General features: G+C 37.0%; 1 protein-coding gene across 2 annotated transcripts in view; it reads right to left on the bottom strand.

The window, feature by feature from the left end:
* The window catches only part of sema5ba (sema domain, seven thrombospondin repeats (type 1 and type 1-like), transmembrane domain (TM) and short cytoplasmic domain, (semaphorin) 5Ba), a 304,696-nt gene that overhangs the window by 60,118 nt on the left and 226,912 nt on the right, over positions 1 to 17,666 (bottom strand). For both annotated transcript variants that reach the window (XM_038277743.1, XM_038277742.1), the window contains exons 10-12: positions 6,759 to 6,894; positions 3,660 to 3,867; positions 3,357 to 3,564 (exon numbers count right to left, since the gene is read on the bottom strand). In XM_038277743.1, coding sequence (XP_038133671.1) covers positions 3,357 to 3,564; positions 3,660 to 3,867; positions 6,759 to 6,894 — 552 coding nt within the window. The remainder of the gene's footprint in view (positions 1 to 3,356; positions 3,565 to 3,659; positions 3,868 to 6,758; positions 6,895 to 17,666) is intronic.

The following is a 17,666-nucleotide window of genomic DNA, read 5'->3' as shown; positions in this document are numbered from 1 at the left end:
TCCTTTTCTAAACACACAAACATATACATGGAGCGGATGTAGCATCTAGCTATTTGTATGCTAAAACAAAGGCGATTTTGAAAGGGCTTTGTGGCTAGCTTAGATCCTGATCAAGTGAGCTGATGAGACACAGAAGGTTGGACAAACAGCCAGCGAGCTTTTCACCTCCTCCCTGCTCTTCTGCAGCAGAGAAATTTTCATATAAATAACAGTAAGGCTGAAGTCATCTTACCCTTGCACTGCAGAAATAATTCCTTTGAATGTGAGAAGACAAGTTTATCAGTCAGAGCAGTAACTTTATCCACTTTTTTTCTTTTCTTACTTTTCTGCATATAAAAAAAAAGTATTGTCTTTGTACTTTGCTGGACTTCATTACAGCAAAAAGCACAACAAATTTATTTCTAATTTATTCTCCCTAACGAGCAGAAGGAGATACCGCCCTCGTCATTTGTCTGGTACCATAGGACTTTAATGATTATCGGTGATTTCTTGCAGGCATTAATCCCTGTTGTGGACAGATAATTGCCTGCAGCTGTAGACCAAACAGGTTAAAATAAATCAACTGCCCAAATGCATCAAACAAGATTTAGAACACCCACTGTGGAAAGAGAGCAGCAGGGTGAGTTGCAAACAGTTTAGCTAAGCCAAGATTTTAAGTCTTAGTATATTGTGTCAACTGGGTCTAATGCAAAAAGATGTTAAAGGTCCTCAGTAGTGCTAACAGTTAGATAGGAAGTGGAAATGTGGTACAGTAGTTATCTTCCTACTAATTCATCCCTGTGTATACCAGCTTATTCATGTAGAGGCTACAACTGCAAACAGGTCACCAGTCCTTCACAGAGCAACAGACAGACATACAGGTCAAATAGAACACTACCACACTATAAGGCAGTTTAGAGAAACCAATTAACCTAACATGTATGGTCTGGACTTCGGGAGGAAGACGAAGTACCTGGAGAGAACCAACACATGCATGCGATGAATATGCAAACTCTGTGTAGAAATACCACAGACCTGGGGTTTTAACCCAGGACCACCTTGCTAGTTTAACATTTATTAAGAATGATAAATGATTTTAAAAATGTCAAAACATCAAAATAAAATAAAAATATTTATATTAATAATAATCCAGCAGGATTTTCATTCCTAAAAACTTTAGATTTCACCAAAAATCTTATGATGGCCCTTTTGGTTCTGCCAAGTTTAATGTTGGAACACCCAAATCTTGACAGGTGGCGGGGAAGATAATGGTGAAGAGGGATTGCTTTAGGGAAAGCTGAATTGGAATTTGAAGGTCAAGTGGGAGGAATGGGAATCATGAGCAGAATCAAAAGTAATGAAAAAGGAAAAACAGCTCCAATGAAGCCATGGTATAAAGGAATGCACTGAGAAGAACTGATTGAACGAGCAATAAATACAGTAATCAATTCAGCCTGGGATAAAAACTCAGAACAGAAAACATGGTAAATGCACATTTCATTTAATAAGCAACTGAAAAATTCAGGTCAGACTAGTTCTCAACAAAAATGAACACTGCATTGCACGCACAAGAGCGTGATGACATCATAAGTAACTGCTACAGGAAACAATCATGGCTAAAAGTAAGGGCTTGAGGGAATACTTTTAAACTGGGGAAGCATCTGGTTAGGGGTCATTTTTTCTCAAGGCTAAAGGGGGTACAATTTTACACATTCATTCGGTACCTATAGCATGTTTTTATCTACAGCCAGCAACATGCTCAGGGAAACCACATCATCATCATCTTCATCTGCTTCCGTTAAAGAAGCCTTGTGTTTAAGATGATGTTAACTGGTACAAAAAGCACGTATTCTGGAAAAATGTGTATTAGTTCATAAGGATCAATCACAAATATGTTAAGTAAAAAAAAAAAAAGTAAAGTATTGCATAAAACTTTCTAATTTGCCAATAAGCAGAGGTGGGACCAGGTCATTGTTTCTTTCAAGTAAGTGTCAAGTTTTTGCCGTCAAGCCTCAAGTAAATTCATAGTAGAGTCTCAAGTCCAGACAGATAAGTGAAGTCACAAGTCTGGAGCTTCATATTTCAAGTTCAATCAGGTCTGTATAATAAGTTAAATTATATTTTGATTGTAAATAATTGACCATGTGTTGTTTGTTAAAATAACACATATGAAAACCGGTTCAATTGAACATTTGTTACGAAATGAGGTTACCTAAAGTCAGCTATCTCATCCCAGCAAAAACAGGAGTACTGGCTGTTCTTTCAGCACCTTCAATTCAGACAAACATGTAAGTTGTTTCGTTTCCATCTCTGACTTTCTTAGTATGTTATTGCACTTGGTATTATGTCAAGTATCTGTAACGTAATTACTCTTGGGAGCTTATATGTAATTCTTTTTTTTTTATTTGGTTAATTTCATTGGCAACTTACACACACATTGGTTTACAGTGGGGAAAGACATAGAGACGGTCTAAAGTCATAAAATCAATGACTTAACTCTGATTCTTTGCCAAGTGCTATGAGTCAAGACTCCACCCCTGCATTTATACTGACTTTGATTCCTCAGGAACACACATTAATACCATATCTGCCAAAATATGAACACTACACATCCCTAACAACTAAACAATAGACTATGGCTGTGTCCGAACGTCGTTCCTAACCCCTAAATCCCTCAATCACTATATAGAGTGGGGACTATATAGTGGACTTCATAGTGAACTCAGTTAAATGACAGTTCGGATAGATGATTCCTACTTTTCACTCCCTGTTGGTCATGTGACTGCGCCTCCATCGCGCAGTGCCTGACACCCGTAGGCGACAGCAGGCCGCTGTGACAACAAGTGCTTTGCGAGGAGAGCTCTCCTCGCAAAGCATTCCAGGATATATCTGCTCGTCTAGTGACCATGGATGATCACTACTTTTCAAGGTGTATTGTGGGAAATTTCGAGTCCTCTACTTTTTCATCCACTAGACCTTACGACACTCATTTAAAATGGCATAACCAATATAGTGTCTTATATAGTGACTAGGGCGAACATTCAGACTCAGCTCATGACATAAAAAGTGTGTGCTGCATTCCACTTTTTTTACCTGCATATTAGTTTCTATTTATTTTTTAATATATAATTTCAATATATATTATTCACTGGAGTAAAGAGCATTGTTCCGAGCAAGACCATGACTTTTTCCTTTCGAAAATTATAACTATAAGCAGTTATCAGTGTGTGCCTTCAAGTTGATGTTATAGTGAGGGTAAAGTGAGTTAGGCTCTGAAGTATGTTGATGTGTTGCAGGGCGACACAAAGTCGGTCCCAAAAACAAGTCAATCTATGGACACTTTTTCGCTGCACGTTCACATTTGATGTTTTACTCACGTCTCAGTTTCATAGGAGGAACATCTCTCAAGGGGGATCTTCAGGACTTTGTCTTTGAGGCCAACAAAGAGTGACCTGTCGCTGTGCAGGATCTGTAGGCTCAGGATGGGTTCCCGGACACCAGTTGGCTGGAGCTCCATCTCCTCCAGGTAACAACCCTGCAGGTTTTTGTTAGGCGTTGCAAGAGCCTTCAGGATGGTGCCGTATTCTAGTTAAAAACAGGAAGATCTCTGTTAAAATGCACTTTTTCTTCAAGGCCAATGGATATAGAGTGGCAACATTTCTACCTGAGGCAAACCTAACCTGTGCTGATGTACATAACGTGGTAAAGAGTGTCCATTCCTTGAACAATGTCCACAACAAGGTTTGAAAAGCGGACATCATCTTGCATGACCAGAGGATCGACAGACTCAGGCTGGACAACGTCGTTCATCAGGTAAAGCCGCTGTGCGTCCTGGAGGCTGCGCTCAGTCAAACCCTCATTGGGGCCTTTGTCATTTATGGTACCACACTACGGAGGGAAATTTAGAATGCTAATATGAATGAAAAAAGGAGCAAAACATCATTCATTTAAAACATGAAACTATCAAACCATGTTCTTGATGTTAGCCTCAAATGTTTTCCCATGGTTTAACTGTATTTTAAACAATCTTAAAGTGAGCAGGACTTTCTAGAACAAGTAAGGAGATGAATGGAATTAGGGCTGCAACTAGCTATTATAGATTAATCTGGTGGTTATTTTTTCATTTAATCGATTAATAATTGGATAGCCAAAGGTTCCTTTAAGAAGTTTTTTTTATGAAATTAAACCTTGTGAAACTAAAACATTTCAACTTTACGCGTTCTGAGTAGATCATATGGGCAGATGAAAAAGATTATATATTTTTTTATCTTAAATGCAAATTGTTGACATATTTTTGTTTAGATAATTACTACTCCAAGTGGGTCGCTCTGTCAGCTAAAGGCATGTTTTAAAGTTTCTATACTCTAGTTACGATTAACCAATTACTAAATTAGTTGAAGATTATTTCAATAATTGATTAATCGTGATTAATCTGATTAACTGTTACAGTCCTTTCTGGGATGCTATCAGGCAGAAGATAGCAAGAGGAGGTAGATGTAAGGAGTATTGAACAGAGTAGAGCAATAATATCGTAGAGGTTTTTCCTCTGCCTATGATGAGACATTTAGATTTGAAAATGTTGGATGATCAGAAATCTCAGAGTTAATTTAAGGTTCCTATTTCATGCTACACCAGCAATGCAATAAATATATTTTCTTCCAATTCCAGTAATTTAACAAAAACGTGTTTATCAGTAACTTTTGTCACATTCATGGTGAGAAACTGAACCTGCTAGTCAAACAATTAACAAACTGATATTCAGTATTTCTTAAGTAGGTCTCATATCTTTTATTTTCTTGACCTTAATTTTCAAAAGCTGCATCCCTGCATAAAAAAAACAAAAAACGAAACTAAAGCTGGACTCATTGCTCTATCCATACCAATTTGAGATGTCATATTAAATCATTACATTTATATCAAGTTGATTTAGAGTAATTGCCGCGTGTGGGAATGATTGATTACTGTCATCAGCCTGACCCGTTGATCCCACTCCTCAGAGACTGGTGTCCTGCACATTTTAAATGTGTCCCCTCAATTTCATCTGATTCAATCAGTTAAATTATCTCCCCCAGTTCTGCAGGAGCCTACTAATGACCCATTCATGTCAGCCATGTGTGCCTGAGCAAGAAACTCTCTAAAACAAGAAGCATTGCAAAAACAGAAATCACCCATCTCAGCTGCTGCTCTTGTTTTCTGCATATATATTCATGAGCTATTGCTTTTATATCATTTATTTCTTTAAAATAAACAGGTAATATTATTCAGTCTTAAACTACATCAGATGTTCTGATACAGCTGACATTACTCTTCCACTGTCGCTACAAGCATGCTTTGTGTGAGGGATTCAAGCCGATGCAATCAACTGGTTTTCCTTAGATAGAAACTTTGAATCAATTTGACTGGATGATCTGGTGAACTGTAAATTGCCTTGGGATGACATGTGTTCTGAGTTGGTGCTATAGAAATACAATGAATTCAATTACACATATATCTATATATAAATTTGTGCTCAAACACATATTTTTAGGACTAAAACTTGAGCGTTAACACACTCTTCCTCACCTTTTCCTTTTTGGCAAGGATTTTACCCAAACTGACCGTTGCAGGAATAAAATAATATTTTCATTTACAGTTTTGGGAGTAACAACATTACATAATAATGATGTAAGCAATGGTGCTATTTTTTCAGTAAAGAAGAAATCTAACTAATTACTCCAATTTTGATGATACTGTTAATTAAAATCTAACACAGCTACTTTAGCTCGATTAAACTTTTCATAAGCACTCTCTCTACCAAAACAGTGAGTAGATGTTTTTAGACATATGGTATTTTGATTAAATAATTCTATAATTTAAACATTATATACTTAATAATTAAACTCCCAGTTGTATTCAAAGTGTACAACAAAGTAAAAAGATTTTAGATTTTGAAAAGTAAATGCATAGATAGAATTATTGACAAAAAGTTGGATATTTGGTTCACAGACATCCTGTTTGAGCATTTTAATTGTGATTTTATGTGATAGACCAAAAAAAAAGTTATTCAAGTGGAAGAAAAATCATACAGTAAATGGTTTTTAAATATTTAATCACTAAATAGCTGCAAACATGCATTTAAATGCATCCCACTTAACATCAATTGCCTTAAAACAAATTCCGTGCAACAAGTTGGCTTTGGAAGTTGCAAAACTGTGCAGTTCAATCTTAGTATAAACACAGACTAGCAGTGACACACCAGATGGTATAGAGAGAATACACCAGTATTCTGGATAAATGGGAAAATACAGAGCAGATCTGGAAGGATTATACACTGAAGTCTGAAAAAGACTTGAGAAACGGGTGGAAATGTATTTTTCGAAGGTAATATGAGTAGGTATAGTTTGAGCAAAGCATTCCTGTTTTTGTCCAATTAAACTCCAGACAAATTAAGCAAATCTTTGAGAAAGCTTAAAACATACAGTTTATATATGGTTTTCCTCCAATCTTTAAGAGTTTCTGCTAACTTGCACAGAAGATAATAATTATTAATAATTTCAGTCTCTCAACCTGCAAAGTTGCAAACAACATGGGGAGAAAACTTAAGCTGTAATTCCAGCAAAATATTGTGCAAAGTATTAGTAGGCTGAATACAGAATCACATCCCACTTGACAGATTTCTGTCTATGACTGAGATCAAATTAACAGAACTGAAAACAATCTATGATAGTTCTGTAACTTTAAACATTACAGCTAATTAAGAGTATCGTTCAGCCATGAAGAGACTGTGTGGCGAAACCCACCTGAAAGTTGTGGATGGGGTTGGGTGTGGGAAGCCAGGTGGAGCGGGGATTCTCCTGGGAGCGGAAGGGCCCATTGAAGGCTTGGGTGATGGCGCTCAGGTTGAAGGCACACACTGCAGAGGCTGCAATGCTGTTGCTATAATGACAACAGAGACATAAAAGAAAGAAAAAAAATGAATGCATTTAAAAAACAATGTGGAGAAAAGCTCATATGCTGATGTTTTTGAAGGCAGAGCAGAAATAAGCATAATGCAGCTATGTAGGAAAGCCATTCTGCAATGTTTTTATCCTTTTAATGAAAACCCTATTTTTATGCCCACACTAAACCAGTGCCTCTATATGTCTGGCTTGCTTTGGCTGCAGGCTAACCTATGCTATCACTGCTGCACAGTGACAGTGAACAGTATTAAGCTGAGGAGATTGAAGGAAACTGAGCAGATTATGAGCAAACATGCACACACACAGAGCTCCTTATAGGTGTATAATGGGAGAGGACACTACAGCTCAACTGCTACTGCGTTTCAAGCTATTATCATGATACTCTACAAGTCTTAATAAGCTGCAGGCTAATGAGTTTCTAAAACCACCCCCAACTGTTGACAGTCCTCCACGCACACAGAGCAGAAGCTAAGATCTCTGACTAAACAGTGAGCTGACTGCTGGCAAGGACTGACTTCTAAGAGACTGATTAATCCCTGCTTATTTACTGGTAAATCTAGGATGAAAGACTGAAAAAGAAGCAGGGAAAATGAAAGCTTAGAGTAATTGACACAATTTTTATCTATAACTTTTAACATAGTAGAAAAAAACCCTCTAAACAGTAAAAAATAAAAAGGTGCAACAGCCTTTCTGAATAAGTATGCCCACCCTTAAACTAAAACTTTACATTAACACCTTTGGACTTAACTTTAGCATCTAGTATTTGCTAGTAGGAGTCCATCAGTTTGCAACAGCTTGCCTAATTAATATTGCACAGCTCTGCCTTTGAAAGGAATCCAAATCAATCAGATGGTGAGGATAGCTCTTGTCCAAAACACACTTTGGGTCACTGCACTGATGTTCTGTCTGAAGTAGTTGGGGACTCTTCCTCTGGTGAAGTGATGATTTTGTTTTTGATTTTTTGATGGGGGAGTTATTATGAAGCTAAAGAAATAATGTCCATCTTTGACTTCTGTGTTGTAGCAGATATCTGTGGTCATTTGTCGAGCTAGTCATTCACATTGACATCCATCCATCTATTTTCCATCACGCTTATAGGGGTGCTGTTGCAGCTAAGGCAATTCAGTACAAAGACAATGCAAAGTGCTTTATATGATTAAAATATAGGATAATAAAACAGAATCAAAGCAAGTAGGAAAAAAATAAATAGAAAATGCAGAAACAAAAAGAACATAAAAAAAATATATGTCGCTGTCAATGGGCGAGAGGCGGGGTACACCCTGGACAGGTTGCCAGTCCATCGCAGTTCACACTGACAAAAAAGATTCATTTTGTAGAAGACTAACCTCTAATTACGTTGCTACTACCACCACCATGTTTCCAAATAGACATTGTGTTGTCTTGGAGATCTCCTTAATTTAGCTGGCTACATTTTGGACTTTTGGCACAGCAGTTGTTTTGGGTCTTCAGAGCATCAAACTATCAAAAGCACTTGAAAATTTTCAGCCAGGCCTGGATATTTGATTTTCTAGAAGAAAAGACCGTCGTTTTGAAAAATCCCTCCTAAGCCTAGACATTTAGGGTAGTACTGCTGATTCTCTGTACATAGTCATTAGAAACAGACCATTACATCAGACTATTACATTACATTTTTGGAAGAAACAGTTTTCTTGTTTTCCTGCTATAAATAATTATCGATAATTGTTTCATTTCCTAGTAAATGTTACTTTTTAGTTCACATTCAGCTTTATGTAGCATTTATGATTTTGTTCTTTTTTATCACACAAACTGGGAAAGAAAAACTTCAGCTCTAAAAATTGCCCCAAAAATATCGGCAGTATATATTGATGGGATCAGTTAGAGTGGTGTCAAAGTAATCGGTTTGTGACATTGGCCCTAATAAAACTGTATTGGTTGATCTCTAATGGTTACACCTATTTTTCTTTATAAAAGAAAAATAGGCATTGCTCTTGACTTTTGTATAATGTGTATAAGCTTTTACATTTTTATACAATTAATTAAAACTATTTTTATTAAATCATCGTCTACATTTATAGTATTATACTTCAGACTGTTGATTTCTCTGCAACCAAGATTGAAAATGAGAAAATATCAAGAATTGGAGGAGTCATTTTATTTTGGAGTCCGACTAACTTCCATAGATGTGAACTCAAGAATAAAGTTTGTCTAAATTAAATCTAAAGGTTTAAGAATAAGGTATCAGTGTAATGATGTACCCATTTATGCAATCAGGTAAATGATTGTTTGTTTTTCATATTTTCCCCCCAAGCAGAGTTTATTTTGACGGTAATGAATTCAGGAAAACAACATGAGAGGCTGGTGGCAAAACAGAGGATCAGACGCATACTGAGAACATCAAGATCAGATCAGCATCTCCTCTCATACGGAGAGAAACGGCTGAGCAAATTAGAGAACTCCCAAATTAATCACTACCAAATCATAGCAAGCACTAACACAAATACAAACTTAGGAATACACAGAAATGCAAAACACTGCTGATCATGACATCTTTGAAACATTCACTAAATGACAGGAAGAGCTGCGTTCCTAAAGCTTCTCTGTGATACTTTTAATGTTAGGGGTCTGTTCCAAATGAGGTGTTTCTAGGAGTTACAAATGCACTCCTTTTATGTGAAACAGCAATGAAAAGACACAAAAAAATTGAATTTCACCTTATTATATATTTATTGTTCTCCCCTGCAGCAAATAAAACAAAAGGGTTTTAATATCTTCTGTTTTGTAAATGTTTTTACACCGTGTTCCAGCCTCTTTGGAAATGAAACTGCACTTACTGTGAATTACAGTGATTTCTCAGAAAGTCTGCCATTAGAAATCCTAATGTGCCTTTGGCAGTGCAAACAGGATGGAGAACTTTGCCAGGAGGGCAGTGACGGCCAGAAACAAAACCTGAGCTCGAATTTTGGCAGCTTACTACAGAAAAAAAATAACATTCTGACATTTTGTAGTGAAAGTGATGATCAGTTATGTTTAAAATACATGGGGGAAAGTCTTTCCTGGACGGATGAATGGATGCAATAATTTATGCTCACCTACATAGATGTTTTTTTTTTCATTATCTACTTTTGTTATTTCTGACTTATGTCCAAATATGTTTACATGCACACATTATATCTCCATCTTCTAGCTTGAACCAATAACTTCTTTGTTGCCAAAATCATGGCAGACATTTTTGCATCAGTTTATACTTGACTTTTAGCAGTACAAATAAAAAATGCAAAAGTTGCAGCTGTGGTTGAGATAAAATTTTGGAAAATCATGTTGCATGTTGTAACTACTTACATTTGCACACCTTGCACCCATGAATTTGCACTTTATGGACATTAGAACATGATCTTCGTATTGATAAGGGCACGCACGCAAACAGAAAAGCATCTTCTTAAACTCAGATGACTTTGCAGCTTCTGAAGATTAAACCTTCTTAAGATCAGCCTCTAAATGTATTTTCAACATGTGGTTACAGCCAATGGATATTGGTTTTACAGGGTGTTTTTGAGCATTCTCTGATTTATTTTGCTGGTCTTTGCTTCGAATGGCAAGATCGCCTTCATGTCTGTGAAACAACTAAAGTGTTCCATTATTACCGCGGGGTATGGAAGTGCTGCGGAGCTCCAAATGAGTTCTGGCTGAAACAGAGAGAAGTCAAACAGGTGTCTCATTTACTGACTCCCAGGCTATAGAGTAACACAGCCTGTAGACGTTAATAAAAAAATATTTTTTTCCTGATTTCTGTGAAAGAAGCCGTTTGAAGCCGAACAAGCTCTGCAATAAGCTAATCCCATCTGAAGGAAACCGCTGAAAAATGAGACACAGCCACCGGGGGACAACCGCAACGTTTTGCACATCCACAAATGCGAGAGGACAGCTTGACATAATAGGGAGTGAGACTCGGGTCTTGTGGTTGAACTGTAGCTGCAGTTTGCATTTCTGTCTCCAACACTCTGACGCTGTCCAGACTGTTTAGAAACCCTCCTCTGACAGTGGGTTGCTGTGTATAAAGTCAAGAGAGCAGAGCAAAGGGTAGGCTGAAAGAAATACAGTCAATTGCACTAATGGATGCAACCCATATGCTTGGAGTCTGTTTAAAAAAAAAAGAAAGTGATGGAAAAACTGTTTGACATCTGCTATGCTGTTTGGTGTAGAGACACTGCTACTCCCTGAGGCACGCCACCACCGGGATAAGCGTAATCATGTGGGAAGACGCATCTTTATCTGCTTCATCTTGGTCCAAGTGAGCCACTGCTTGTCTACTTAGAAACTTTTTTATTTCCCAGCTTGATTTACAGAGCTCATCCTCTCTGAGGTTTTTTCCTATGAACTAATATTAGCATTCCATGCAGCTGAGGTTTCCTGTTGCATGATTTCCTCCTCTTATCTAACTAACCGAATACTGGAAAAGTTCATAGTCTTGTTTTTGTTTTTTTGACAGTGCACAAAGGACTTGAGAGAGAACTGATAACTGTTGGGTTTATGAAAACGTTTAGTTCGAAGTACATTTCAAAACCCACAAAAGCAGGTTGGCAGCTCCCTTTTTTCTTCAAAAGGCAAACAAACAACTTCTCATAGCTCATCTAGATGAAATATTCCCATTTCTTCTCTGAAAAAGTTATGAAGCAGTTTATGAGTAGCAGGAGCAAGTAGTTTGGACTCTACAGCTGTCTTTATGACTACATTTATAAAGTCTGCCTTTATTATTGATAATTTTATATTAAATTATGCATACAGGTACAAACAGACCAAACAATATTTCTAAAATATTCTCAGAAGTATAAATGTTGTTTTACAACAACAAACCTTTATCTGACCACATTATTATTCTGACATCATTCTAAGATATTTGATCACTTTGGGGGCAGAATTGGTAGATTTTATCTGAAGTTATTGGTTCCCTGTGGACAAAGCATTTTTAGACATAGTTGCAACAATCTGAAAGAAGTTTCCATTGGTTTAAAAACCACTTTCAAGGCAGCCTCTCCTCACACATCACTATGTATACACACAATATGATAAACAAAAAAAACAAAAAACACTCCATTTTACAGAACAGAACTGGTGAAGTCTGAGGTGACATTTGAACTTTTAATCTAGTTCATATGAAGTATAGATATTTGCTATTATATAAATACTAGATTATGGCCCTTAAGGAGTAATGCAGATAGCCAACAGAGATATTGCTGTTATTTTACAGATTGAGCTACATTCTCTAAATGACAAGATGAAGTTTTGAATGAGTCAACGTAAGGCTTTCAGAATAAATGGCACTGTGCTACTTATTAAGCATGGTGCTGGCAGTATCATGACATTGCTGTCAGTGGAACCCTGACACTGAACAAAAGAGAGTGGAATCACAAAACGCTTTTAGATGGTTAAAACGTATTGATGAATGTATGAGAAAATGGATGGATGGATGGATGGATGATGGATGGATGGATGGATGGATGGATGGATGGATGGATGGGTTGGTGGGTGGATGGGTGGAGGGATGGATGGATGGATGGATGGATGGATGGATGGGTTGGTGGATGGATGGATGGATGGATGGATGGATGGGTGGATGATGAAAGAATGGATGGATGGATGGATGGATGGATGGATGATGAAAGAATGGATGGATGGATGGATGAGAAAATTAATGGATGGATGGATGGAAGATTTGATGGATGGATGGATGGATGGATGGATGGATGATGAAAGAATGGATGGATGGATGGATGGATGATGAAAGAATGGATGGATGGATGGATGGATGGATGGATGGGTTGGTGGGTGGATGGGTGGAGGGATGGAAGGATGGATGGATGGATGGGTTGGTGGATGGATGGATGGATGATGAAAGAATGGATGGATGGATGGATGGATGGATGGATGGATGGATGGATGATGAAAGAATGGATGGATGGATGGATGAGAAAATTAATGGATGGATGGATGGAAGATTTGATGGATGGATGGATGGATGGATGGATGGAAGGATGGATGAGAAAATTGATGGATGAATGGGGAGATGGATGGATGGATGGATGGATGGATGGATGAGAAAATTGATGGATGAATGGGGAGATTGGATGGATGGATGGATGGATGGATGGATGGATGGATGGATGGATGGAAGAATTGATGGATGTATGAGAAAATGGATGGATGGATGGATGGATGGATGGAAGAATTGATGGATGTATAAGAAAATGGATGGATGGATGGATGGATGGATGGATGGAAGGAAGAATTGATGGATGTATGAGAAAATGGATGGATGGATGGATGGATGATTATTGTATTGTTGGATGGATAAAAAAAGCAGACACAGATACCAGTGGTGCAGCAATACCTTTGCTTATTTTCCTTACAGAGAATCCGATGGATAACAAACATCCATACCACTACCTAATGCCAAATTATCTCAGTTACTGTACGCAAATCTTTGAAAACAAAATTATATTTATTTCTACATTCAATTTCTCAGCTTTCCTCATAGAGGAGGGCTGGATGTATTTCATATATTTCCTAATACCAGAAGATCAACAATGAACCAACTTAATTAACAATTACTGCTTGTGTATCTGAGCTACATTATTCATCTGAGCCAAAGGACTCCACTGAGCCAAACAAACCAATCTTTTATTACAATCAACACACAAACATCTGCACGAACAGAAAAGTTTATTTTGACTCCATCCCTGCCCTCACAGACCTGCTGCCAGGAGCAGTAATTAGAAGACCTGATGAGAATTTATTCACTGATGAAAATAGGCCCCAATACATTCACTGTTTACTTCAGTTTGAAGAGCCAGCTGTTCCAGCAAATTAAATAGAAAGATGTGTTAAAACATTTGACATGTAATTGTAAGAAACACACGTAATTATTATGAAAGTAGAAGAAAATCTGAGTCAGCAGTGATAGATAATCATATTTCACAGAGCAGATTTTCCAGTGTTAGAGTGTATTGTCAGACTGTTAGAAGAGTAATGAAGTCCTCATGGAGCAAAAATCTGTAATGATGCATTCACCCGAGGGATTGTTAAACAAACGCAAGAGGCTTATATTGTGATCGATTGTTTCATTCTCACACAGTGGCTTGCAGATGTATACGGCATGACCTTTTCATCATGTTAAAACTACATTTTGTTTATTTCCATTAGTGGAGTTTTTATGTAGCACACAAAAACACAAAACAGCATAGAAAAGTGAGGTGGAAGGAAAATGATAGAAGGTTTTAACTAAAATATTTTTCTGATTAAATGTGAAAAAACAGATGTGCATTTTTTGATTCAGCTCTCTTAACTCAATATTTTAAGCAACTAAATCTTTATTCCAGCTGCAGGTTTTATCAAATGTAACCCCGGCCTGGTCATATTGGGAAGATGTGACTTTAGGTCTGGACTTTGAACCCTTCAAGCAGAGCAGTTCTGTTTCATCTTTAGCTCACTGGCCTCTTACAGATGTTTATCCTTCAGTAAATAGTCAAACCTGTTTTCCATCTTCTAATAATTATCCCACTACCTCTGTAAGCGCTCTACATTCAGTTCTTATTCAGGTCTAACTCTTATTTCCATTTGGTTTATGAGTTGGCCTTTACAGCATTTCTGATGTAAGTCAATAAGGTAAATCATGGTACCGTTTTATCAGAGCATCCTGCACCACATTTGCTGTCTCTCCTGCATTGCTGGTGGCTTTTTTTAATGTTGTTTCTTATGGAACCGCCAGATTTGTGGACTGTAATATTAAAGTCATGCTAAAGAATTCCTCCACTTGGGATCTCTGCAGCTTCTCTGGAGCTATATGAGTTAAAGAGTAATGAATCCTTCTAAAAGTTCAATAATAGTTATATAGTTAATAATAGCTAATCAATAGTTTAGTCAGTGTAACTGAACCTTAAACACTTCTTTCTTCATCTTGTTACTCTTAGGGCCGGATCTATCAAAGGTTTGCGTGTATAAAAACGTGAGCTATTTCACTGCGCACACTAAAAAATGTACAAACTGATCTATCAACAGCGTGCTAAAAGGATTTGGTCTTTAATACGTGCTAAATAGCGCACCTTATCCATTTAGTACTTTTTTTGCAATGAATATGCAATATGGGGCGTTTACACGCAAAAGTGTGTCTTGTGGGAGGAGAACATGTAAATATATTAATTTAGCACTCGCAAAGTGATTTATTAAACCTGAAAGCAATTTTGCTAACGGTATCTGACTATATTTAACACGTTTCAAAAGAAGGTGCAAATGGTCTGTATGCGTAATTGCGCGCACATGGCAGCGGTTATTGTCGCAAGAAGGAGACATCGAAATGAAGCAAGGAGACGCAGAGATTTTTTCACTCCGTGTGAATATTTTTGGAATGAACAAGGAAACGATCATCAAAACATATCGTTAATCCAGCATTGACATTTTGGAGCTGTTGGGGGGAACTCCAAATGGATTTGGAGCCAGCCACAAGGAGGACCCACGCAATACCAGCTATAACAAAACTCCTTGCAACATTGCACTTTTTTGCATCTGGGTCATTCCAGCGTACGGTTGCAGCGAGAGCTGGGATCTCCCAATCTCGTTTTTCAGAAGTGCTGTCCAACGTTCTGAATGCCATGTCGCCCTGACGCCCTACCGGAGAACCCCGACCTCTGCGCCTGTGGAGCAACATGCCAATGCTGCGGGGATGCGTACACGCAGTAATCTCATCCACAGTCACTTCTTGTGAGCCATTTGGTATGTGCAATTTTCTACAGGCCAATGCAAAAAACCTGTTTTTTTTGTTTCTTTTTACTGCAGTGAAGAAGAAATTCAGCCACATACCACCTTAGGGAATAAAGGTTGCCAAAGTTATATATATATATATATATATATATATATATATATATATATATATATATATATATATATATATATATATATATATATATATATATATATATATGTATAGCCTATATATATATATATATATATATAGCCTATATATATATATATATATATATTTTTTTTTTTTTTTTTTTGGAGGGGGTGGGGGTGTCACTGTAAGATTTAAATTTCTTAATGCACTAGTTTGTACAAACTACAAACTACTTTGCCGCAAACCACAAAACGCGAAAAACCATCATTTAAATAGGGCGTCTCCAACAGTTTTGCACCTGCCACCAGTTACGCTCGTTAAATCACCCGCAAACCATGGTTCAGCCCCCTCGCGCAAAATTCCAGTTTGCGAGCGCAAATTACTGCACGCAAAATTGGATCTTGATAAATCCGGCCCTTAGTGTACTTAGTTCCTCTGTTGTTTTTATTACTATCCCTTTTTGACTGCTCACATCTTTCTTATCTTTCTGCTTCTGGTTTAATTTTGTATTTTCTATTTAGAAATGATTTTTTTAGATCACAAAGTGTTTCATAAATGCCTCAAAGTCCTCATGTGAATGCATATGTAGGTACTGTAGGTGTACAGTTACAGCTACTGTACCTTTTATTTTGTTGTGGGGAAAAAAGGCAGCAGCTAAAATCCCCATTAGGTCCACTGTTTGAACCTTAGTGAATGCCACCATTAAAGCAGAAAGGAGGAGGAAAAAAGGCCCACTCAGCAGAGCCACAAGGCCGCAGGGACCAGAATTAGACATACATGCTGTATTTTTAAACCGTAAAACAATATAGGTCAATATATAGCCAGGCTGAGTCAGCATCATTCACATGAAACAATACAAGAAAACCACAGTTCCTCGGAGCGGAATACAAATCAAGTTAGTTTAAAGATAAAAAAAAAAATCAAAGAGAAAGTCAGATAAAAAAAGCTGATTTTTATCTTTGTTTCACTATTTACTAACAGTATTCATTTGAAATGTGAAAAGAATTAAAGAAAATAATCATATCAGGTCTAACATTAAATATTTGACATCAGCAGTATGATAGAAAGAAAATATCTACATATTGTATATGATAATTCCAAAAAAGTTCGCTTTTCTGCATCTTGACTCATAAATGTCAAATCTGATCTCATAGAGTCAGTTTTACATAAAAAAAAAAAAAAAACAGATTGACTGTGCTGATTCTCAGACATGTATAGCTCTTCCAATGAGAGCTTAGAGACACGAAACAACAATTTATTTTGAGTAACTATTTGCGCTTAAGGTCAAAATGAGTTTGTACTATTAACACAGCTGCATTCCAATGATTCTAATGGAGAACCCTAATAAAGTTCCATTATGGGAAATTATATTGCTCAAAGAAAAACAAAATGAAGGTCGAAGAGAGTTAAAATTCAAAGACTAATTTTAATGTCTGGAAAAAGTTTGTAATCATAAAAATAACCCTGATTGGGTGTGAAGTAAATGGGCTCTTTTATATTTTTACTGTAACTTTTTTCTAGAAACAGGATTTACTAAAAACCTTGGAATGATAGTTGAATGTCTTATATCTTCCCAAAGGCGGCCAATAATGCTCATTCAGTAAGAGAGAACCCAGCATGAAGCAAAATCACTATCAGCTAAAATAGAGATTCTCAAACATTTCAATCTGTTGTCCTGAAATAATTTTGCGGCAGACTGGAGACCCTCCAAAAATGCATGGAATCACTTCGCTCTATATTAATTTAAATATATATATAAAATGAAAAGAGGCATAAACTTCAAATAAAAAAAATGAAATGAAATGATTCCAATATTTAACATCATTTTTATTTTAAAATGAATTTGTGATAACCAACTTGCAATGCTATATTTGGGTCCCTGG

The sequence above is a fragment of the Cyprinodon tularosa genome, unplaced genomic scaffold (genome assembly GCF_016077235.1).
Source record: "Cyprinodon tularosa strain WSP-4 unplaced genomic scaffold, ASM1607723v1 ctg134, whole genome shotgun sequence".
Taxonomy (NCBI): domain Eukaryota; kingdom Metazoa; phylum Chordata; class Actinopteri; order Cyprinodontiformes; family Cyprinodontidae; genus Cyprinodon; species Cyprinodon tularosa.
The sequence above is the reverse complement of the archived record's forward strand: the minus strand, read 5'-3'. Positions and strand labels throughout refer to the sequence as shown.